The 26,675-nt window shown below is 42.0% G+C and overlaps 1 protein-coding gene across 1 annotated transcript in view; it reads right to left on the bottom strand.

The window, feature by feature from the left end:
* Positions 1-447: 447 nt before the first annotated feature.
* The window catches only part of LOC122935003 (coagulation factor VII-like), a 63,727-nt gene continuing 37,499 nt past the window's right edge, over positions 448-26,675 (bottom strand). Inside the window, exons 4-9 of the mRNA XM_044290714.1 lie at positions 16,272-16,296; positions 15,531-15,644; positions 11,589-11,723; positions 8,887-9,284; positions 6,606-6,723; positions 448-2,371 (exon numbers count right to left, since the gene is read on the bottom strand). Coding sequence (XP_044146649.1) covers positions 1,794-2,371; positions 6,606-6,723; positions 8,887-9,284; positions 11,589-11,723; positions 15,531-15,644; positions 16,272-16,296 — 1,368 coding nt within the window. The 3' untranslated portion in view covers positions 448-1,793. The remainder of the gene's footprint in view (positions 2,372-6,605; positions 6,724-8,886; positions 9,285-11,588; positions 11,724-15,530; positions 15,645-16,271; positions 16,297-26,675) is intronic.

Genomic DNA, 26,675 nt, shown 5'->3' with positions numbered 1-26,675 from the left:
GGCTGAATACAGTTTTACGCCTTGAAAGGGGAGTCTATATCAAGAGAAAATGTCCCAACAAATTCCTGTCGATATGGAGGGGCTGGGTGGAGAATGGGAGTTTGGTTTCTGCGGCTCTATCAAGAGACTGCATACGAGGGCAGTTTTCCCTATTGGGTCAATTATCTTAGCACATGTTGATGAATGGGGAACGTCGCTAGATCACTCTAATCTCTGCTCTCATTAAAATGGTCTTCCTGAGATGTAATTAATAGAGAAATAAAAGTACTACAACTGTCTCTCTGTTGGATCAAGTAAAAAGGTGGGGGGGGGGGGTTGGTTAAATGTTAAAAGTTTTACAATAATCTAACATTAATTCTGCAATGTCCTTTATCCTATAATAACATGTATCTGTCTTTCTATTCTGTACTATGATGCTTTCATGTTATTATGGTGACAGCCTTATTATGCTGGAAAGACCATAATGTATGGACTGACAAGATATTTGTTGATGTTTCCAAAAAATTTATTTTGGTAATACCTGTATTGAAAATCAATAAAAAAAACTATTTTGATAAAAAAAAAACAGAGTTAAGCGAAGCTATGAAAAATTTGATTTGGCTGCTTCACCGAATTTCACAAAGAAATTTGATTCCTGTCTAATTACTTAGTCACAAAGTGCATTCCTTTGTATGTAGCGGGCACAATGACGGGGATCAGTGATTGCGCTGTCCCCCATCATTGAACCCCTCAGATGCCACGCTCATCACTGACCATGGCATCTGAGATTAAAATGACAGCCTTTCAGGGGCTAATCCAGTTAAAAAAAATACTTTATCCATTTGATCAGGGAGAGGCAGTGGCAGCCATCTTAATTGAAGACACTGCGGGAAATCTCGCGCAGTGATGTGATGTTTTATAGATGGGAACCTCTTCATATAGGTAATATCGGGAAGTCATTATGACTCGGATCCAGGGGGTGCTTTTCCTAGTGAATGGTTCTGCCATGCCCTTCAGAAGGGCAAATGTAGCTGGAAGAGGTGAACCTTGAGATCCAAGATTTGGAATTATGTTAAAGTTTATAAAAATTATATATTAGGATTATTTTTAACATAATTAAATCTAGGATATACCTAGGATGCAATGGTTGGTATTAAAGCTAAATGTATCTGGACAAAGGAATTTATCTGTTTAGATTTTCCTGCACTGGAGTATCCCAATTGTGTCCAGATGTATACTATGAGGATATATACATCACACTTTGCTAAACCACATGCCACATTCCTATTGGCTTATTTGTATTTTTAGGTTGTATTGGTTACATCCAGGGTTTTTACTAATAGTCTTCCGCCGTTTGGAGTGGGCAGAGAGGTAGAGTAAGCCCCAAATACCACCATGAATCATGTCTCTTCATTCTTTTACCCCTAGACTAAATTTTAAGATTTGCAGCATTGCATACAACATGGTTAGATCCCATGTTTAGGGATCATCCAAAAATTCTACCATGACATGTGTAAATCCAGCCTTTCAAATTTATCTACATATATATTTCTCTCCACGCCCACTGGGCTATGAATTATGGCTCATCACTGTGGTAGCTGATTCTTTAGTCTATACTCAAAATTATGCAAGCCTTTCACACATGCTGCCGTGAATGTCATACATTGGGGTTGTAGATATCCAAAATATAGGCCGTTACCACCATGATTGTGGCACTGACAAGTCTTCCTTGACATTCCGTCAGATGCAGTCTCTGTCAGATCCAACCTTTTACTCTGGATTGATGTTGTAAAAAACAAAAGTATCAGTCAATCTTATAATGTTTTAACAACTGGCTCGTCCATTCCTTCTGTTTCTATAATGGTGTCCTTTATCCATGAGATATAATTATATACTCTTGTGTACACACCATATTTTCCCTCTTGGGCACATCCTTCTCCCCAGCTCACCACACCTATCAGGTACCAGGTATTGCGGTATAGCACAGCAAATGGACCTCCGCTGTCACCTTTACAAGAGTCCTTTGTCTCAATATCGTATCCAGCGCAGAACATGTTCCCTGTTAGCACCATATCGGTAGAAGCCATGCAGGTGTCTTGGCTGACAATAGGTAATCGAACCTTTAGTAGAAAGCGACTGGCACGCCCTTTAAATCGCGTTGCTCCCCAACCACTAACTTGCCCTATTTCACCCTCTTGAGTTAGTAGTCGTCCAAGCCCAGGGCTAGGCAAGCAAATTGGTCGTATGTATTCACTGAAGATAGCTGGGCTACGCAAATACAAAAGAGCAATGTCATGGTCATAATATTCCCCCAAATAGTAGGGATAGGAGAAAACTTTAAATACAGCAATCTTCTGCTCATCCTGATCCCGCAGGTATTTGTCATAATCCCCTAGAAAATAAATGGGTACATAAAAAAGCATCACATATCTGTATTTTAGAGTCCAGATTAAAAGCATCACTTTACATGGTTTATGACTCCCACCGCTGAAAGATCACTACAGCGGTGGGTGCTAAACACCCATGGGTAAGTACATCCACAGAACATGTCCAATGCTGTCTAATCTATCTAACCCTGCCATCAGGCTGTTTAAGCAATAGAGGGATTTTCTTTTTAAATATGTTTATCTTCAAATCGGTCGAGCAGCTTCATGCCATACTGCATTAAAAGAAGATGACCACATCCTATTTCATTGCAGCAGCTTGTCTCACTTTTCTGGAGGTGAATGTAATGTTCATGTGATTTACTTTCCATGACTCCATCTCCCTCCATTCTAGGTCTAAACCTCAGTATAGACTTGTTGCAAAGTCTGTCACCTCTTTATTGCCTTATGAAGCTAATGGACAGTGCTTACTTTCTGAGAACAAAGGATCTGGCATTTTAAAATCAAACATTCCAGATTCTGGTTGGCCCTAATGCCAGGCTGCTTACATAAAACAGCTGAAGTTGGATCTGTCTACAATTATCTCATATATATGGCCTGCTTGAAGGAGCCAGCACTATAATAAGCAATTGGACTTTGGATCACTGAAGAACTCCGATATCAAAATATAGGAACCAGAATCACTTTCACTGAAAATATTTTCCATGAAAGCAATTGGACTTTGATTTCAAATAAAAATCTTCCAGCAAGACAAAGTTTTCTTTAAAGGTGTACTCTGGGAATTAGGGTCCATTCACATGTCCGCAACTGTTTTGCGGTCCACAAATTGCGGATCTGCAAAACACGGACACCGGCCATGTGCGTTCCATACCATGTGGCTGGCACTTTGATAGAAATGCCTTTTCTTGTCGTGGCTGCGGAGAAGAGTAGGACATGTTCTATTTTTTTGTGGGGCCACTGAACGGAAGTGCAGATGCGGACAGCACATGGTGTGCTGTCCGCATCTTTTGCGGCCCTATTGAAAATGGATGGGTCTACACCCGTTCAGCAAAATTGCGTAACGGATGCGTACCCATTTTGCGGACGTGTGAATGAAGCCTTAAAAAAACTTAAATATTACTTTATTTTAAATATATTACCAAATACGTTTCATTTGTTATAATGGCTCATTATGTCTAGGGAGCAATCATCAGGAGAAATAAAATGGCCACCGTCCTATTAGTACACACAAAACCTGTCCTAATCACACAGCAGGACAAGTTACTTCACATCACTGAGGTAAAGCGATGCCTCATCCTCCTATCTGCTCTTCTTGTCAGGGATTATGATCCTGAATACAGATGATAAGATCTTCAGCTGGATCTCTGTAGGAATAGAGAGCATGAGGAGGACGGACAGGACAGACTGTGGTAATGTGGGACTGTGGTAATGGAGACAGCATACAAGTGCTGCTGCTCATCAGCCACATCACAAACTCCTCTCTGTACTTCATGTCTCCTCATGAATTCTATTTCTACAGAGATTCATCTGAAGCTCATATTAAACTGTATTCAGAATTCCTGGCCAGCAGAGAGGAGGATAAGGCAGCTCTTTAGCTCAGTTCTGTGTGATTAGGACAGGTTTTGTGTGGACTAATAGGACGGCAGCCATTACATTTCTCCTAATGATTTCTCCCTAGACAAAATGAGCCATTATAGCTAATGAAATGTATTTGGGGATATATTTATAATAAAATAATATTTTTGTATTTTAATTTTCTTAAGTCCCAGAGAACCCCTTTAAAGGGGTATTGTGGGACTTAGCTATTGATGACCTATCTCCACAATATCAGATCGGTGGGGGTCTGTCACCCCTATGATGAGCTGTTTTAGGCAGTAAGCTGGAGCTGAGCTTCTCTGCAGTAACCTGGGGCTGGAAACTATACAGTAGATGGATGCTTCGGTCCACTGTATAATTTCTGGTGGCTGTCTGAAACTGTTGACTGTGGGGATGCCATGGAGGGGCGGACTAGCCATAGACCATACAGGGAAATTTCTGCCGTCCGCCATCAGCCAGGGATATTATCATCTGAGGCTCTCAGCATTAATGCATCAGGTACTTATGCACCTGACCAATGATAGTAGGTGCCCTCCTGAACTCAAATGTGTCACGTTCTCAGGATGGTTATACAGTTGAATATTGTGGCGAGGACGGCAGTATTTTGTGCTACACTGTGGTATTTGGTTCTGCTGGGGCAGTATTTGGTGCTGCACTCTGGTATTGCAGGCCCCACCTAATTCTTTTGTCCCTGTCTATCTATGTGAGTTGGCCCTGCCTAGTTGTGTTGCCCAGTCTTCTGTAAACATGTACACCCCTACAACATGGGGCCAATTTTAGTTTTTTCCAATTCCACTTTAAGTTCCCAGTCCATCCCTCCAATCTGATATTGATGATATATCCTAGATAAATAGATTTTGAGTCCCAGAAAATCGCTTCAAAGGGAACCTGTCACGTTAAACATGGCGCCTGAGCTGCAGGCAGCATGTTATAGAGCAGATTGATATATAGTTTAGTGGGAAAATGTCACCTATTAGTAATTGAAAGCCTTCCCTCCATGGCTGTGTATATGGAGATAGCTGTCACCACCAGACATCTGAGAAGCTCTGACAGACGTCCTTCAGAACCTCCTCCTTGAGGTTCCTTTTTGTTTTGCTTTCATTTTCTCATCTCGTTATCCTCTCTCAGCTGTCATGTAGTTGCACTGATTGCATGCCTTTAAATCCCTCCCCATACTGCATCACTTTGTGGTTTATATTACTTCCTGGAGTGTGTGCATGCTGATCCTACTACTGAGTCTTCTACAGATACGTTTTGTTCGTTCATTTGTGTTTTCCTGTTTGCTGGATCCCAGGTGACCCTGACTCCCTCCGTATCTAGTGTAGGGAGCCGGTGGTCGTGTCCCCTCACTATTATATGGTGTTCAGGTGTTATACCATTGGGATTTTTGCATAGGCTGAGCAGTTAGGGAGAGAGCCAGGTCTGATGCAGGGCTCTCCCTTTTGTTCCTTAGTTTTGAATCCAGTCAGTCGGATCTTCATTTTTGTGTCTTCTAGTTTTCTGTACACCTTCTGTGACAATAGCTGTTTTTATGGTGACAGGTTCCTTTTAAGGACAATACATATCACATCTATAGTATGTAACATTGCTACTTTTGTAGCTTGTCTGCCTCTCTTCTCACTGTCACTTCTGAAAGATACTTGTCCCTTTAATGTGTCTCAGAAATCCGATATATGTGGTTATACATAGATCACTGCTTCCACCTTACAATGGTGTATAACAAAATGACTACTACAGTTAAGCTATCGTGGGCAACTTTCTGTTACCTTTGGACTATTTTTCCACACTCTCCTGTGGTGAATGGTATATTCCTGTGCCCATTCTGCTCTTATGACAACCTCCTACATCAGGCATCCTCAAACTGCGGCTCTCCAGCTGTTGTAAAACTACAACTCCCACAATGCCCTGCTGTAGGCTAATACCCGTAGGCTGTTCGAGCATGCTGGGAGTTGTAGTTTTGCAACAGCTGGAGGGCTGCAGTTTGAGGATGCCTGCCCTACGAGCAAGTCTGATAATAGGTATATAATTCTCAAATATTTCTAAGTGTAAGCCTACACCTAAAGGGAACATGTCACTTTAAAAACGCAGTGCAGTCTGCAGGCAGCATAGAAACATAGAAACAAAGAATGTGTCGGCAGATAAGAACCATTTGGCCCATCTAGTCTGCCCAAGCATGTTATAGAGCAGGAGGAGCTGAGTAAATTAATATATAGTTTTATGGGAAAAGATTCAGTAAAACATGTACTTTATTCATTTAAATCCCTGCTCATTCTGGACAAGGAGGAGGTCCTATCAGTGATTGACAGCTATCTCTGTATACACAGTCATTGCGAGAAGGCTGTCAATAACTGACAGGACCACCTCCTTGACATCAAAGCTTAGACTGAGCTGAAAGTTAAATGAATGAAATCTAATTTATACTGAATCTTTTCCCATAAAACTATATATCAATCTGCTCAGCTCCTCCTGCTCTATAACCTGCTGCCTTCAGCTCAGGCACCATGTTCAACGTGACAGGTTCCCTTTAAGAGCACACAACATAGTTATTGAGAGGACTCACTATAATGATATGTAGCTGTTTTTAAGAACTACCTGACTGGCAGTTTCTTCAGATATGCTACACAGTATATCATGAGGACAACTTACCAATAGTGACATGATGTGGGTCAATGCCTTCAAAGCAGTGGGCAGCAGACAGTACCCAACGTTGGCTAATCAGGCTCCCGCTGCAGAAGTCTGTCCCTCGAGCAGTGCGAATCATAACCTTAAAGGGGCAACATGAAGGTAGACAGATATAATACAAGTCCGCAATCTAGAAACACTTCACAACTCACCTATTATATGCAGTATTTTCCCCCTGATGCTCTAACACCAGAGTAAAACCACTAACTATGTAAGGGTGTGGAAATGGATGTTACCCCCTCCCACCCAGTTCATAAATACTGGACAAAAAGATTTTTATATAAAGGTCTGATAAAAATGTCTGCATTATTTTGTTTCCATTTATTGCATTTCAAGAATAACACAAAGCCCTGTAGGGAGGGACCTGCACATTTTGAGGTGCTGAAGGGAGAGAACTTGTATGTATTCACAACTCACTGAAGGAGTTGTCCCCAAAAAACATTCTAAATTTTTTAAAACAGCACATGGATTTGTTTTTTCTTATTTTTTAGGATGGTTTTGAATGTGATAATGTGATTTAGATGCAGTAAGGGGGAGATTTACTATGCTATATACCGTACTTCACTTTTGGGGTGTAAAATAAAGTCACAAAATTTGTTGCATGTTGTTTTTCGCAGCAAAATTTATGACTTTTTCCCCTTCATCTTTATTTATGTTAATAAAAAAATATTGCCCCATCTAGACCATAAGTTTGCAAAAATAAACAAATATCACACACAAAAGGAGAAAGAAAAATGTAATGCAAAATCAATGCTCCTAGTGGACAATGTAGTAACAGGATCTCATAGGGTAAGTAGTACTTGAATAGTCTTTCCCTATCAATGACCCTATTCTTCTATATGCCCTGCCTACAACGGAATGGCGGCTCCGATAGGTCGCAGCTCCGACTACGTGACCACATACGTCACATCCCAGATCTTTAAATATACGCGGCACTAAGTGGCATCAGATGACGCCAGGACACCAGCGCCATCATAGCAACATCGTTGGGGCGCTGCTGCTGCCTCTCATTAGGGTCATCCGCTCCCTTGCCCTCCTAGGAAATTCTATATAGGTGGGTAGCGTTTAAATTGGGAGATTAATATTGTATCTATACTGATGTTTAATTAATGTATTTTCATTCTTGGAGGTTTAGTTTGTATTTTTCATTGTAGCAGGTGCCTCTCATATAGGGCTATGCCAATATGTGACACCCAGCTGGCGGGGCATCGTATGTATGATTACCGCCCCTGGACACGCAAGTAGAGATCACATATGTATATAGGAGGGGTCTTTTTTCAACTCTAGGCTTATAATATGCTCATGTGCTGATTTAGCATTTGTAGCGATTGGGAATATTTTCCACAATCTTTGTTTAGTGTCCCCTGAAGAGCCCCACAAAGAATCAGGTGAAACGCGTTGGGTCAGGGAAGTGGTGATTCCACACATCGCATTATTTGAATATCATTAGTATTGTGGTACTATATTCATTATTGTGGATTGCATCTTAGTCATATGGGAGTTGATACATAATCTTAACTCACTATGTGTGTTATTGTTAATTTTTTTTAGTACGTTTCTGTTGAATGGTAAAGTTTAGGCTAGCCATCAGTAATTTGTTCTACACTCCCCGGTCAGGGCTTTCCTAGGGTCCCCAGGAGGTTCCTGATACGGGATCGCCCCTATCAGGGCGCCCCTTCTGTTGTAGGCAGGGCATATAGAAGAATAGGGTCATTGATAGGGAAAGACTATTCAAGTACTAGCTACCCTATGAGATCCTGTCAACTACATTGTCCACTACACAACTACATTGTCCACTAGGAGCATTGATTTTGCATTACATTTTTTCTTTCTCCTTTTGTGTGTGATATTTGTTTATTTTTGCTAACTTATGGTCTATTTGGGGCAATTTTATTTGATTAACATGAATAAAGGCTTTCTGTGAATATATTTCACTTGAAGACCATCACAAGATATACTACCCTCCGACGGGTTATAGTCGGTACTGTGAATGTTTTCCCCCTTCATGCAACTTTTTAGAAGGTGATGAGAGCAGGGAGGGTATGGCATAGCAGGCCCAGGCCCAGGCCAGCACAGCAGGAATCAAGACTGGAAAAGTAAATGGCGATCTTTCTTGATAAATGTCCCCCTAAATGTTTTGTTATTTTCAGCCTATATTATATTTGTGTGTTTCTTACCAAACCATAAGCAATGTTTCAGTGTTTTATAAAATATTGTTAATAAAAGAATCACTATGTCCACATACCTGCCAGGGGCATTGTCCTTGCTCACAGCGCATCCCGCCAACAATCCGATTATTTTCTGACTGGCCTTTACCGTACAGAATTCTCCCAATGAAGTCATCATACCAAGTCGTTCCATTCCCATCCTCACCTCCTGTAGTAATGTTCTTACTGTCTATTCCAGTAACATTATGAGAAGTGTCATTCTGTACATATCTGTCAGATGTTTGCAACCACTCCGACACCCCTTTCTGTTGCATCTCTATATTGTAATTTAGACTGCTTGTAGGGGTTATGGCAGCTGTAGAATTGGAAAAGGAATTCTCATTTTCATGAAAATCCAAATTGGAACGACCAATGACTTCCTGCTGACCTAGCATTGAACGTGGTGAACTGGTTGTGAGTCCACACGGGAAACGAGCTGGAGGTGAAAAGGAAACATGGATTATTGCTAATAGATTTGTGGTATTACTAACTGAATTACAAGGCACCTTAAGGACTGTTTCACATGAGCGTGTGCAGTGTGGAAACCACATGTGTGAGCGTGATTCTCCAGGTGTTTTTGTTCCCTTTAAGGGTATGGCCACACAGTCAGGTTTCTGCAAGCAGTTTTGGAAGACAAAATTAGAAATAGATCATAAAAGGAAAGAAAGTATACAGAACAGATACAACTTTTCCTCTTTTTGGAAATTCACTCCTGATTTTGTCTTCCAAAACTTCATAATGAAAGCTAACCTTGTGGTTGTAACCTTAAACTATGTTCACAGTAGCACTGTAAATCCGGTAGTCTGATCCAACGGGCTGTTCCGGCATAAATGCCAGTTGGACAAAATCCACCGCATGCAGTGGTATTTGTCCGTTCAAAACCCAGCATTAAAGGGGTTCTCCGGGAATTGAGAAAATGAAAATACTTAAATATTACTTGATTATAAATATATTCCCAAATATCTTTCATTAGTTATAATGGCTCGTTTTGTCTAGGGAGTAGTCATCAGGGGAAATAAAATGGCCGCCTATTAGTTCACACAAAACCTGTCCTAATCACACAGGAGGACAAATTACTTCACAACACTGAGGTAAAGAGCTGCATTATCCTCCTCTCTGCTCTACTTGACAGGGATTATGATCCTGAATACAGATGATACAATGAATCTCTGTAGGAATGGAGTTCATGGAGGAGGACATGAAATACAGAGAGGAGCTGAGGATGAGGCTAATGATCAGCAGCTCTTGTATGCAGTCTCCATTACCACAGGCTGTCCTCTCTGTGCTTAATGTCTCTTCATGAACTCTATTCCCACAGAGATTCAGCTGAAGATCATATTAAACTGTATGCAGGATCATAATCCCTGACAAGTAGGAGAGGCGGATGAGGCAGCTCATTACCTAAGTGTTCTGAAGTAACTTGTCCTGCTGTGTGATTTAGGACAGGCTTTGTGTGCACTAATAGGACGATTGCCATTTTATTTCTCCTAATGATTGCTCCCTAGATAAAATGAGCCATTAAAATTAATGAAGGGTATTTGGGAATATATTTATAATAAAGTAATATTTAAGTATTTTCATTGTTTTTAATTCCTGGAGAACCCCTTTATTACCGGAAAGGCGACTGGATCACCATTGCATCCCCTTATAGTCAATGAGGATCCAGCAGTACATGGTTGTAACTGGCAATGCCGGATATGGTGAGCTCCGGTAGCCTGATCCTCAGCAGAATCAGGCTACCAGAATTCAAATGTAAGTGTGAATGGGGCCTAACCATTTGCAGATGAAATCTATGTTTACTTAAAGTGGCCACAGATTTCTCAAAAACATCACTGGATCTATAATATGGGGATTACATTGAAAATAAGCGCAATGAACGCATCTGGCTGTTCAAAGTCCGACTGTCATGACATATACTTGGGGGGTCATTTATTAAGACTGGCATTTTAGAGGCCGGTCCTAATAACCCCTATATGTGGCGGTGGCAAAGTTCTGAAGAGGCGCAGGTCTCTATTAATTTGGCGCATCCTGCGCCAGTCTAAATGTAAGACAACTTCCTAGCTGGCTTACATTTAGACTATTTTTTAAGCCTAATACACACCCACTTTTTTTAAGACCTGGCGCCGCCAATTGCACCTGAAATATGCCTAATATAGGCGTATTTCAATATAATAAATGACCCCCTAGCTGTTCTAGTGCACTCACTGAACAGATTCACAAACTGGTCATTCTTGGTAAGGTGCTTTGAAGCCACATGATCCCTTTCAGTCAATTAGCCAATGAGCATCATATTACAACCTAAGGATCCATTCACACGTCCGCGGATCCGCAAAACACGGACAGCAGCAATGTGCGTTCCGCATTTTGCGGACCGCACATTGCCGGCACTAATAGAATATGCCTATTCTTGTCTGCAATTGCGGACAAGAATAGGACATGTTCTATTTTTTTCAGGAACGGAATTGCGGACCCGGAAGTGCGGGTCCGCAATTCCTGTGTCCGGGCAGCACATCGTGGGCATACGGTCTCGGTGGACATACGGTCATGTGCAAGGGCCCTAACTTTGAGTTGACTGTTTCTGTCAGTAGGTCATGCAGTAGAAGTACTATGTTAAAATGACAATGTGCAGTCACAATTTAGTCATGTATGTTTAGTGCGCTTGAAAAAAGAAAAAGAAAGTTGATGGTGGATTAAGCGGTAGTCATTCTTGTACCCAAGTAAAAGAAAAGATGCAGCTTACCAAATTTGGCACATTTCTTCCCATCTTCCTCTAGGGTATACCCTTGTGCACAGGAGCAGGTTACACTAAGTGCCCGCGCTGTGTCTGTGCAGTACTGCCAGCACCCTCCATTGTTATACCAGCACTCATACCGCACTACAGTGAAAGCAATTTTTCAGTTATTCATATTTTATCAATACATTTTGTTGTATTCAGATCATATTTTAGGCATACAGTTGAGATAAACTCCCCCTTCCTTATATTAAAAATTATACTGTCATACAACTATTCGTATGGATGCGGTAATATATTTTTAAAAAAATATGGTCTCCCTGGATATCGTACTATGCTGTTCCAGATTTGCACTATTATGTTCAGCTGTGATAAGTGTTAAAAATCATACAAAGTCACTTAGGAATATATCGACTCTGACTATATCGCGGCCTGTATATTTAACTAGATATTAGATCAGCTGTTCTGATCTTTATTGTTTGTTATATCCTGTTTCTATCTTTTGTGTATATCCCCCTGCGTGGGGTGTATTGGCAGTATGTTGCCGACGTTCATTGCTTTAAAATCCAATAAATATCTTTTGAAACTAAAAATTATACTGTCAGACATGACTTGTATGTCATACAGCTGCCAACAGTATGTCTAAAGTACATCGTTAGGAATAGGTTTGGCCCATAGAAAGCAATAGCTACATTAATTATTTTCTAACCAAGTATAATCTTCCAACATGGCCTATAAATGTGGTGTTGATAGACCATGAGCATGAAAAAAAATGTTTATTTTTTTTTTACACAATAAAGCACACAGAGCTATGGGGACTGGGTATTGAGGATGTGCTAGCGGCCATCTAACAACCCATGTCCTCAGCTCTATACCCAAATCCTGGTGACAGGTTCCCTTTAAGAGAATATAGGAGATGCTTGCAACAAGTTGAATTAGGCTACTTTCACATCTGCGCTTTTCCTTTTCGGTATTAAGATCTGTTATAGGATCTCAATACCAGAGGAAAATGTTTCAATTTTGTCCCCATGAGACGGGGAACGAAACGGAACGTAGTGCTCCAGAAAGCATTCCGTTCCGTTTGGTTGCGTTCCAATGCCGGACAGGAAAACGCTGAAAGCGGCGTTTTTGAATGCGTCATCGGATGAGGAGCAAGACGGATCCAGCATGACACACAATGTAAGTCAAGGGTGCAGGATCTGTTTTCTCGGACACAAAAGAAAACGGATCCGGCTGTCATTGACTTACAATGGTTTTAGTACCAGATCCATCATGGCTATTTTAGAGATAATACAACCGGATCTGTTCCTAACGAATGCAACCGGGTGTATTGTCCTAACGGAAGCGTTTTTGCTGATCCATGACGGATCCAGCAAAAACGCAGATGTGAAAGTAGCCTTACGTTGTGTGTACTGTATGTATCATTTATCCTCACCCCTTCCCAATCTTTCAGAAAGTGAATGGAAATTAATAGCCATGCACAAAAACTAGTGGGGTACACGGGAAGTATTGGAATGGAAACAGCATGGTTATGTTGAGGTGAGCGGGGTGTTTTTTTAATAATTGTTCTCAGCCTTTTTTTATTTTTCATTAATTACCATATATGCCGGCGTATAAGACGACCCCCAACTTTTACACTGAAAATATAGAGTTTGGGATATACTCGCCGTATAAGACTACCCCTTTTTCAACACACAGCAGTACATTACTGCATCCCACCATCATCCCTGGGTACCTCTGCCATCCCTGAATCCCACCACCATCCCTGGGTACCACTTCCATCCCTGCATCCCACCACCATCCCTGCATCCCACCACCATCCCTGGATACCACTGCCATCCCTGCATCCCACCACCATCCCAAGGTACCACCGCCATCCCATGGTATCACCACCATCCCTGCATCCCACCACCTTCCTTGTCCTCCCTCCCTGCCTCCCAGACCCTAAACATGTGCCACCTATACCCTGAACATGTTTTTGTTATGTTATTCTTCATATTCACATTCACATATGCACATCTGCGCCGCACTTAGATGTGCCGCACGGAGATCTCGCACATGCGCAGGAGCGAGATGCGAGCGGCCGTGAGGATCCCGTGTATCCACGCTCGCCGCATGAAATCTCGCACATGCGTAGGAGCGAGATGCGAGCGGCGGGAGGATGGCGGTACAAGGAGCATACAAGGTACAGAGCAGGGGGGAGGCATACAAGGTACAGAGCAGGGGGCAGTATACAAGGTACAGCGCAGGGGGGGCATATGCCGTGGGTTACATCGCAGCTCTCAGCTGCTGGGGATACAAGGCAATAGCCCGGGCTCTCTCTGTTGATAATTCGGGCGTCCCGGCACTGCAGCGCCCGCCATACCCGGCGTATAAGACGACCCCCAACTTTTGAGAAGATTTTCATGTGTTAAAAAGTAGTCTTATACGCAGGAATATACAGTACTTTATTTTAAATTACTGGCCAGCCCCTTTAACTCTTAGGATGCCGGAGGCTTTTTCGTTTTTGCATTTTCATTGTTTTCCCCCTATCTTCCTTGAGCCATAACATTTTTATTTTTCCATTCACATAGCTGTATAAGGGCTTATTTTTTGCGAAACAAGTTGCACTTTTTAATACCACCATTTAGTAGGGAGGGGGTTTTGTTTCCACAGTGTTCCCTTTGTGGCAAAACTGACCTGTGCCCTTCATTTTCTGGGTCAGTCCAATTACAATGATACCACACATGTATAGGTTTTTTATGTCTAAATAGTGTAAAAATAAATTGAAACTTTGAAAACAATTTATTTTTTCTAACAACACCATATTTTGACCCCCATAACTTTTTTATAGTTATATCTACTGAGCTATGTGTGGGCTCATTTTTGAGGGACAATCTTTAGTTTTGATTGATACCATTTTGGAGTATGTGTGACTTTTTGATCATATTTTATAAAAAGTTTTTTGGGTAAGAGAAGCGATGAAAAAGTGGCAAATTGGCCATTTTGACTCTTTTTCCGTTACGCCATTCGCCGTATTAGAAAAATATTTTTATATTTTAATAGTACAGGCATTTTTGGATGCAGTGACACTCATGATATTTATATTTTTTGTTATTTATGTATTTATTTTTTTATTCTATGGAAAGTGAGTGATTTATATATATATATTTTTTTTTTTTTTTTTAATGATTTTGAAGCTTGTATTTGAGCCTGCAAAACCCATATTTTTTTTAATTCTGAACAATCATGGGTATTTTAGACCCATACTTTGTACAGAAATGCTCATTTCATATTTTGGCCTGCCACCTGCTGCCCATAATACGAATTGCAGATTCAATACCCTGGGTCTCTTCAGAGAGACCCAGCATATTGAATTCAGTTACCGGCATCATTGGCCACAGGGGATTCTGGTTAGAAGCGCTTCCGAGTTTTCACCCTTTAGCTGCCGTGATAACACTTAATCACGGCATCTAAAGGCTTTAATGACCGTGATCTTGCAGGTCATGGTCATTAGCTGCAGGTTTGAAACAGCGGAGACCCACCGGCCATGATGCCTGCTGCACACCATGTTTGCACATCGCTCCAGCGCTGTCCAGGTATGGTGTTGGTAGCAAACGGGTTTAAAAGGACCTGTCACCACTCCTGACATGTTTGCTCTTGTAAATAATTGTATTGCACATGAAATGACAATTCTGGAGTACCTTTTCTTATCATTCTATGTTATGCTATTCCTCTATTATTCCCACTGGACATTTATGGATAAAGTGATAACTGGGTATTACTAGTTCGGGGTGTGTCTCTACACAGTCTGACATTGTCTTTGCAGTGACAGACTGTGCAGGGGCACACCCTTTTAAAAAGGGAAATAGTAAGGCAAGTAGGCTCCTCTTTCAACTAAGTGCAATACCCTTTATTATTTAGGGGTAGTGTTTCTATCAATGCTACACAACCTGTGACTGATTTGCTCACCATTTTCACAGTGCCTTCCAGTATTGCGTGGTGGACATAGGCATGTGTAAGTATAGTGATACTGCTGGCAGATTCCCCCATTATGGCATGGATTCTCTTTACATGGACTGAGGTCTACAAAGAGATAGTCAATAACAGTAAATAGTACGCAGTGGTTCTAATACAAACTCATTCACATTAATGGGCTATGGTATGTAGACTCCATCACACTTAAAGAGGCACCTTGATAAAATCAGTATTTTCCAGGAGTTGTAGCACACAAGAAAAGGTAAGGTTTTATAAAAAGCTGACATATGCAGTTCATTTGACTTTAGCTTTGATTTTACAGTAATTACATTAAAAAGAGAAACCGTCACAAGAGAAACTGCTCAGAATTAGGGCAGCTGAGATGGGGTATAACCACAGTAATTTAGCAAGATGTAATTTAAATTGACCATTTGGGCTCTGTAAACTAAATGTAAACTCTGATCAGAACCATAGGGTCTCATGTGAATTATCACCTATAATCATGACGCATTATTCCACTGCTGTCTCTTGTAGGATCCAGAATAATAAAAATATCAGGCCGAATGTGACGGTGCAGTTACACAGCAATGGCTTCCATGATAGGCACAGAAAAAGACAAGCTCTCCAGCATCCTGCTCACCGGTCAATGTGATCTGGCCACAGCTCCTGGCCAAAGCATCATGGGACCTGTAGTTAGCAGAGCTACTGGCTGAGTAATGATATTATTTTACTCACCTTTATAGTGAAACCAAAATTCTGTCTACAAAAGAATAGGGAAGAAAAAATGTCAGTATAACAACCATTACACTTTGTAGCACATTCTGAATAAACAAAATCATCAGCAAGACAAATTATTTCTTATGGCTCATGCACACAAACGTATTTTGTTTCCGCATGCAATTTGCATTTTTTGTGGGTCAGATGTGGACCCATTCACTCTAATGGATGCTGTCTGCATCCGTATGTTAGCTCTGTGGACCAGAAAAAAAATAGAACATGTCCTATTTTTGTCAGTTTTACAGAAAAGGATAGGACTGTTCTATAGAGTACAGGACATTCTGCAAAATGCAGAATGCACAGGACTGGTATCCGTGTTTGGCGGATCCGCAATTTGCATCTGGCTTCCGATAGAAACCCAGAATTTTACTGGATGAATCACAGCACGTTTCACTATTTAATATTTATCTCATATTTCTTTTTTATCCACTACTAATGTTTTATAATATGGCTATTTATTTGGGCGTATATTTTCCATGAGTATTTGAAATTGGCAACATGTCCTAGTTTTGTGCGTATTTGCCTCCAAATTATAGTCTATTGGAGTGCATAAAAAATGCAGGCAGAAAGGAATAGGTATGTAAATCCGGATGAATTACTGAATCGATACTGATGACAATACAGATGGTATATCATTCGAAATCCATGCAAATTCCGGACCCGGAATACAGACGGATTTTAAAGAGGACAAACACAGCCTTCTGTGCATGTAATCAATTCCCCCATACTTGCTCTTTGATTGTCATACGTAGGGGTATTTGTTCTAGAAAAGGAATGAGAAGATGAGGACTTGCCCCTATAATCAACATCATTTTTTGATGCATTTTATTTTAAAAAAAGACTGGAAAAATTTAGATTTACTTAAAAAAAAAAAAGCTGCAAAACTCAAAATATAACTAAACCATTGGTGTCAAATTACACCCTTTGTTAAAGGGCATCTGTCAGCAGATTTGTACCTATGACACTGGCTGACCTGTTACATGTGCGCTTGTCAGCTGAAGGCATCTGTGTTGGTCCCATGTACATATGTGTCCGCATTGCTGAGAAAAATGATATTTTAATATATACAAATAAGCCTCTAGGAGCAATTGGGGACGATGCCATTGCTCCTAGAGGCTCTGCTCTCTCTGCAACTGCTGCGCCTTCTGTACTTTGATTGCCAGGGCCCGGCAGGGGTAAAGTCTTCTTCACACCTGGCCCTGACTTCTCTTAAAGTCAAAGTGCAGAGGGTGCAGCAATTGCAGAGAGAGCAGAGCCTGTAGATGTAAATGCAACGCCCCCGTTGCTCCTAGAGTTTCATTTGCATATATTAAAACATTATTTTTCTCACCAATGCGGGCACATATGAACATGGGAACACAGATGACTTCAGCTGCCAAGAGCACATGTAACAGGTCAGCCAGTTTCATAGGTACAAATCTGCTGATAGATGCCCTTAAAGCCACGACACAAAAAGACCCCCCTTTATACCCATGTAAACTTGACCAGTATTTTCTGTTGGGAAAGGTGGTAACCATAGTTCCAATCATGCATTTCCAGACTGTTTTCCTGCCCCTATATTCCACTGGCTGCTGAAGAATATGGAAAAAGTTTTTTTATTTTTTTAACCCCTTCCCGACATCCGCCATACATGTACAGTGGATGTCAGGGTTTTAAATATGGTGCCCACTCAGGAGAAAAGCGAGTGCCATAACCACCAGGTGCCTGCTGTTTCATACAGCAGACACCCACGGCTAATGACCGCAATCGGTGGCAATGCCGACCGTGGACATTTACCCCCTCAGATGCCATGGTCAAATGTGACCACGGTGTCTGAGAGGGCTAAAACCCAGAAGTGTGTGCTTCCGGGTAATGAATGCCTCCCCTGGGTGGAGATCGGAGAAGACGTTCATATGCAGTAATGAGCCTGAGCCTGTAAAAGGCTTGCAGGTTCATTACTTGCATATTACAGTTCAGGCCAGCAGGTGGCAGCACTAAACTGTAATACAGTGATTTCTGTATAGAATAATGGAGTAAGTTCCATTATTCTATACAAATTGCAATCTAATGATTGCAAGTTGGGGTTTAATTGGGGGCCTAACAAAAAGGAAAAAAAAAAAAAGGGAAAAAAGTTTTTAAAAATATAAAAATTCATCACCACCCTTTACCCAGAATAAACAATTAAAAAAATAACATCATTGGCATTGCCGTGTCTAAAAATGTCCATAGTACTAAAAATAATAAAAACATCTTATACAGTGAATGATGTAACGGAAAAAAATGTAAAATAGCCGACTTGCCATTTTTTCATCACTTTGCTTTAAAAAATTTTTTATTAAAAGTGATCAAAAAGTCATACACACCTCAAAATAGTATTAGCATAAATTACAGATCGTCCTGCAAAAACTGAGCCCTCACACATCTCCATGGACATAACTAAAAAGTTATGGGGGGGCAGAATAAGTAGATGACAAGAAAAAAAAAGTATGTTTTCCAAAGTTTTTATAAAATTTTTTCAGTATTAAAACACAAGAAAAACTATACATATGTGGTATTGCCGTAATCATACTGACCTGGAGAATTAAGAGCACAAGTCAGTTTTATTGCACAGTGAAAGCCGTAAAAAACAAACAAACAAAAGAAAAAATACGTAAAACTGTGGCAGATATTTTTGGGGAATTTCACCCCATTTGAAATGTTATTTCCGCCTCCAACTACATTGTATTCGATATTAAATGGTGGCATTAGAAAGTGCATCCTCATATGGCTATGTGAATGGAAAAATTTAAAAATTCTGGCCCTGGGACGGCAGGGAGCGAATAACGAAAACACTAAGGGTACAGTCACACGTCCGTAGAATGGGTCCGCATCTGTTCCGCAAATTGCGGAACGGGTGCGGATCCATTCATTCTCTATGGGGCCAAGAATAGGCAGTTCTATATGGGTGCCGGCCGGGTGTATTGCGGACCCGCAATACACTACGGATGTGTGAATGGGCCCTTAAAACTGAAAATCGCTGCGTCAGCAAAGGTTTAAAAATGCTGCAAAACGTAAACTATGATCAAACCATTTGTATCAAATAACACCATGTGTTAAGCCCAGTGGCATAGGGATCGCTATAGCAGCCATAGCAATGGCTATAGGGCCCTACGCCACCGGGGGCCCTGAGGATTAAAAAATAAAAAATAAATCATCTGTGTACGATAGGGGCGGCCTCCCCCCCCCCAACATTGGTGGCAGCGGCAGTTCCAATCGGAGTCCCAGCAGTATAATGCTGGGGCTCTGATCGGTTACCATGACAGCACGTGCAGAAGCGCTGTTACACCAGGACACTCACCGGCCGCATCCCTCAGCTGTGCCGACTGCTATTCCCTTGAAAAGGGACTTCAACAGGAGTGCCCCTCAGTAAGCCTACGGTGACAAGGATACAGACTTGATAAAGGGGTCCTGTGTACCCCGAAACGCGTCGTCTTTGCTAAATAAAAAATACTTAGTATCCACAATTGGGTTGTGAATTGCGCCTTGTGTCCATCCGCTCGCCACACGAACCCAGTGCAGACAAGCTCCCTTTCATATACCGCAGTCTGGGCGGCAGTTCTGACTAGTCCTACTTTAATACACAGACATTTAGATTCATACATTTCCTACACTGGCACAAATGCATTGCCAGTGACCAACTGTCTGTGCTCAGTCCTACGCGTAACTGTCGCAAGTGCATAAGGAGCTGCGGATGTGGTGGCGAGGTCCGAGAGGTATGTGGGCGTTGGACATCCGGGAGAAGGGCCCATAATTTTTTTTTACTATGGGGCCCAGTCATTTCTAGCTACGCCCCTGGTTAAGCCACACCACAAAAAAGCACACACACCCTTTATGTCTTCACGCTTTTGTGCATCTTATCATGACCCCTCATTGCTGAGCCTCTCACATTAGTTCCCAGTTACAGCCGCCTATAACTTCAAGGGAGATCAGTATGCTTGACCTGCAAGTAAATGCAGAACTAGGCAGTAGGCAGCAAGCCAAGAGCATTACATTTTTGGCCAGAAAGTGATTATGTGGGAAACTACAGAAAATCATTTAAAGTAGAAGCATTACTTTGGTTTACAGTTCTATACATTTTCTTTTAACATGTTATCTAATACAAATATATACAAATATTCACATACCAACTTGGAAAACAACTTTCTTATGTATAGACAAACAAAAGATGTAAAACAACATGGTATCTATTTTGCTTATATTATATTACTTTTGTATCGATACCTTTATATGATGTATGTTCATATTCCACTCCTAACAGATCTGATATTGATGGCCTATCATGAGGATATGTCATCAATATCAAAATTACGGATAACCCCTTTAATATGTTGTTCTATATGTAATGGCAGCATTCACCTTCCATGACAGTAACTGACAGGCTGCGATATATGCAATGTCAGTTAGGCCCCATTCACACGTCCGCAGTTTTGTTCTGCATTTTGCGGAACGGAATTGCGGACCCATTCATTTACAGGATATCAGGCACCATGCACACAACAGTATTATCAATCCATGTGCTATCTGAATTTTCCGTGCATAGCACACTGACTGACCTATTTATTTCTATCGGGCCATGCCAACAGCTGTGTTTTTTGCATATCTATGTGGCCATTCCTCAAATTATAGAACATTTCATACATATTCTTGTCTGTATTGTGAACTAGAATAACACTGTCTATCGATGGGAGTGAGAAAAATGCGCTTTAAGCTGACACTTTCCGCTTTAATTACTATATACAGGGGATTTTTGCCTTGCACCACATACTGGACAAGTTTTTTTGTACTGTAATACCCCTTTAACCCATTAAAGCACTGAGACATACAGGTATGTCATGGCTGCCATCTGTCACGCTCAGCTGTTTCTGATATCGGAGCAGCTTGGTAACAGGGCAGTCCCTCATCAGATCTCACTGCAGACTGACCAATTACAGTGACATGGTAGGCTTAGGTTAGGCACAGGAGAGGCAGTTCAGTTAGTGTTAGGTACCCATCTGCAGAAGCCACCTTGACGTTGGTAGATGGGCCCGACACACACATTTGATCTTTTTTCATGTTTAGTAAGTATAGTACCCTTGTAATCCAAAATAATCCCTAATCCCTCATTTTTTTGTTTGCATGTATAACAATGTGCTGCTATACGTATTTTGTTTGCTGTCCAATTACAGTGTGATGACAGCCGTTGCCGGAGATCAGATGTCCTAATTGTCCACTGTGCCCATCATCAGCACCAGTATGTGGAAAAAAGAGCCCTACTCAGTTCCTCTGTTGCCCTGTTTAACCCCTCTGCTGCACAGTACCTGGTCTATTTCTTTGAAAGAAAATCTATTAGACTTCATTGGTAATATGGGGGGTTGGGTCCTGGTTATAATTTCCTCTGGTGGGCCCAAGGTAGTCCAACACAGGATACATGGAAAGATGAGATAGATATAATCAGGGGTGCACCACCAATGAGGCGAGGTGAGGCAATTGCCTCAGGCAGCACCAGGTAGGGGCAAGACGGGGGCAGCAAAAGGGCTATGGATAATGAGCGTTTCCATTGTAGAAACACTCATCTCTACATATTCAACTGCATCGCTGTAATCAGGACAGCAATACAGTTGAATGCCACAATGGGCCACAGGAGCGATGTCTCCCTGGCCCACTTGAAGGAGAAAATGAAAAATATATAGTATTATGCCGAACACTACTTTCCCAAATCTTATGTGTGTGTACATAAGGTGGCGGTAGAACTCACTTGGGTGAGGGGCTATAGATTAGACAGGATGAAGAAAGTACTGGTAATGGATAGCAGGTGTTGGCTAAGAAGAACATGAAGTAAGCATGCGTTGTCCATGCATGAATGTATCCAATGGGGTATTAGAGAGAGTTTAACCTATCCAATGAGGATAAGACATGTATGTATGGTTTAGGATGGTTATGTATAAGATGAGTGTGGGCCTCTCCCCCTTTGAGCATTTTCCCTTGTGCGATTGAAGCTGTTAATGCTCCCGGCTAGCCGCAATAAACCTTATTCTTCCTGAAGACTGCGTTTTCTGAGTTGTTTTCCACAACACACTGTTCCCTCTAATTGGCTTTAGTCCTAGTTCCTGTAGCCAATCAGAGGCCGGTGTCATCATTATCGCTCCGCCCGAGCCGGGCTGCATAGAGCTCAGGGCACAGACTAAAAGAGGTCTGTGTATTGCACTTCATCGCTGACAGCAGAATGGAGGTACCGTAAGTATTTGAGTTTATTATTTTTATTTGGCAGCATGCTGTTGGACCACAATGGGGTGGGGGTCATTATTTTAGAGATATTGCAGCTTTAAAGAGGAGCATTTTTGTACTGGAACAGGTTACAAGAGGGTCACTATGGGGACATCCGTTCTACTGGGGGGCACTAAAAGGGGGTCATTTTTTGTAGTGACACACGTTTTAAGGGAGCATTTTTTGTACTGGCACATAAAGGGGCATTTTTTGTAAATAAATATAAAATAAGGGACATTATTACTAGTGGGTGCAGTGTTACCGCCTGGCAGAGAATTATCACTATTGGTGGGACTTTTGGGAGGACTGTTACATTGGGAGGCACCCTGGCACAGTATCAGCTAAGCACAATTATTTTTAGAGGACATTATAAGTTTCAGGGACACTATTTGCAGGGCACAGTTATTCTTTAGGGCACTTTGTGCCAATAATTATTGAAGGTGAACTATCTGTGTGGTAATAGTATTTTCAGGGGCATTTTCTGTAGTATAGTATTGGGAAGCACAGTGGGCACAGCATTAGAGGTGGCAGGATGGGGTGTTGAGAAGGTAGGGAGGAGGATGGAAAAGTACGAAACTAAGATGTCTGTTTGACAAACTCTGCAGAAACAAGAGATTACTGAAAGAAATCATCATGGCGGTCTGGCCTAAATCAGAGTACACATCACTGGATGTAAACATTATGTGGCGCTGTATTACCCTGTATGTTTTGTAGCGCTGTAGGTAATGTTTTCCAAGTATGTCTTTAAGAGTAAGAGATTAAAAAAATACAAAAAAGTATATATATACTAGCTGAAGGACCCAGCTTTGCACGGGTATATTTAATCTATTTACCTTAATGTTCATGTGTGTCGTTAAAAGATATCGACAGTATCCACTATAACAGTGACATCTACAGCACCCCGCCCCTTAACAGTGACCTCCACAGCCCCCCCTTAACACTGACACTGACCCGTTTCCATAAAATGGAAACTCCACAGCAGCCCACCCCCTTAACTTTGACCTTCACAGCAGCTTGCCCCTTTAACAGTGAGTCCCACAGCAGCCCACCCCCTTGACAGTGACCTCCACAGGGGTCCTCCGCCTTAACAGTGACCTCTAAAGCACCCACTTCTTAACACTGACCATAGGTTACAGTCCCTTTAACCGACCTCTACCATTCCCGGCTCCCTTAACAGAGACCTCCACAGCGACTGCCTCTTTAACAGTGACTACTGCCACAGTACCCCGCTCCCTTAACAGTGACCTCCACTGTACTCCACTCCCTTAACAGTGACCTCCACAATCCTCTCCTACTTTAACAGTGACTGCCTCTTTAACAGTGACCTCCACAGCACCCTCCCCTTTAACAGTGACCTCCACAGCGGCCTCCCCTTTATTAGTGACCTCCACAGTACCCAGTCTTCTTACCAGTGATTTCCACAACACCTCGTCCCCTTAACAGTGGCCTCAACAGCAATCTGCCCCTTAACACTTACCTCCATAGCGGACCATCCCCTTAACTGTGACCTCCACAGCAGCCTGCCCCTAGGGTGGCCAGAGGTCCGGTTTTAGGCCGAATAGTCCGGCTTTCAGACTCCCTGTCCTTCGTCCGACGCAGGTCCTGGATGGACACAGGGATGTCCTTTTAAACAGCTCACTCTCAGACAGCAGCGCTGTGCTGTCTGAGCGTGAGCTGCAGGGAGAAAGTCACCCTCCCTCCCACCCCTGCAGCTGACAGAAGTTGATTTTTACCTTCATTTTTTCAATCCCTGTCAGCTGTGGAGTGGGAGGGGGTGTAGCCTAACTGGGTTGGGGACATGGCTTAGCGGGACCTGGGGGAGGGGTTGTTAAGCCCCTCTTTTGAGGGTGGCCTGAATGGCCATTAACTGTGACCTCCACAGCACTCCGCTCCCTTAACAATGTCATCCACAGCACCCTGCCCCTTTAAAGCTGACCTACAGCAGTGAAGAAAAATGGCTGGGTTGTTATGGAAACCTGGTGTAAAACTGTGTATGTGGAGACTAAGGACCTGATTGGCTGATAAGGGACATGTGACCATGTGTATGGCAGTTGGGATATGAAGAGAAACACCTGCAGGCTTCTATTGGCTAATGTAGGTCATGTGATGTGCCATATTTGCATTTTTTGGGAATATCTCAGGAACTGTACATGCTAGAGAGCTGAGACCCGGTCTAACCTTCCCGGACACCTGATGTACTTGTGTGCCAAATTTCGTGATTGTAAATGCGACTGTGCGGATTCCTTTAGTGGACATACACACACACACACATACACTCAGCTTTATATATTAGATGTGTGTGTATATATATATATACTGTATCTTCTATATACAGTCCTGATCAAAAGTTTAAGACCACTTGAAAAATGGCAAAAAATCATATTTAGCATGGCTGGATCTTAACAAGGTTCCAAGTAGAGCTTCAACATGCAACAAGAAGAAATGGGAGTGAGACAAAACTTTTTTTGAGCATTCAATTTAATGAAAACAGCGATTAAACTGAAACAGGCTGTTTTTCAGCTGATCAAATGTTTAGGACCACACCTCCAAAAAAAAAACTAAACCCCCCCAAAACAGAAATACAACTTCCAAACATGAACTCAGTAATGAGTAGCTCCGCCGTTATTGTTTATCACTTCAAAAATTAGTTTCGGCATGCTTGATGCAAGCGTTTCCATGAGGTGAGTGGGAACATTTCTCCAAGTGGTGAAGACAGCCGCACGAAGGCCATCTACTGTCTGAAACTGTTGTCCATTTTTGTAAACTTCCCTTGCCTTCCATCCCCAAAGGTTCTCAATTGGATTTAGATCAGGGGAACACGCAGGATGTTATTCTCCTGGAAGAAGTCCCTTGTCCTGCGGGCATTGTGTACTGTAGCGTTGTCCTGTTGAAAAACCCAGTCGTTACCACACAGAAGAGGGCCCTCAGTCATGAGGAATGCTCTCTACAACATCTGGACATAGCCAGCGGCCGTTTGACGCCTCTGCACTTCCTGAAGCTCCATTGTTCCACTGAAGGAAAAAGCACCCCAGACCATTATGGCGCCCCCTCCACTGTGGCGCGTAGAACACATCTCAGGTGGGATCTGCTTGTCATGCCAGTAATGGAAACCATCAGGACCATCAAGGTTTAAATTTTTTTGTCATCAGAGAATAAAACTTTCTTCTACCTTTGAATGTCCCATGTTTGGTGCTCTCTTGCAAAGTCCAAACGAGCAGTTCTGTGGCGTTCAAGGAGACGAGGTCTTTGAAGACGTCATTTGTTTTTGAACCCCTTCAGTCTCAGATGCCGTCTGATGGTTATGGGGCTGCAGTCAGCACCAGTAAGGGCCTTAATTTGGGTCAAGGATCGTCCAGTGTCTTGACAGACAGCCAATTGGATCCTCCGGCTCAGTGCTGATGAAATTTTTTTGGATCTTCCACTTTACTTTTTTGTTCCATAACCCTCAGGATCATTTAAGAAATTCCAAATGACTGTCTTACTGCGTCCCACCTCAGCAGCGATGGCGCGCTGTGAGAGACCCTGCTTATGCAGTTCAACAATCCGACCACGTTCAAAAAGGGATAGTTTTTTGCCTTTGCCATCACAACGGGTGACTACCTGACAGAAAATGACAATGAATCCACATCTTTGCACAGATTTGGCCTTTTAAAGGCATGTGGTCCTAAAATTTGGATCAGCTGAAAAGCAGCTTGTTTCAGTTTAATCGTTGTTTTCATTAAATTGAATGCTCAAAAAATGTTTTGTCTCACTCTCATTTCTTCTTGTTGCATGTTGAAGCTCTACTTGGAACCTTGTTAAGATCCAACAATATAAAATATGATTTTTTGCCATTTTTCAAGTGGTCTTAAACTTTTGATCAGGACTGTATAGAAATTTGTTTCTGTCTGTTCTTTATGTGCGACCAAACGACTGAACCGATCTTCCCCAAATTTAGCACACAGGTACACAGGTGTCTGGGAAGGTTTTAGACCAGTCTCAGCTCTCTAGGACGTACCGTTCCTGAGATATTCCCAAAAAATTGCCTGCATTAGCCAATGCAAGCCTGCAAGTCTTTCTCTTCAAATCCCAACTGCCATACACACAGTTTTACTCCAGGTT

Source organism: Bufo gargarizans, chromosome 4 (genome assembly GCF_014858855.1).
Source record: "Bufo gargarizans isolate SCDJY-AF-19 chromosome 4, ASM1485885v1, whole genome shotgun sequence".
NCBI lineage: Eukaryota > Metazoa > Chordata > Amphibia > Anura > Bufonidae > Bufo > Bufo gargarizans.
The sequence above is the reverse complement of the archived record's forward strand: the minus strand, read 5'-3'. Positions and strand labels throughout refer to the sequence as shown.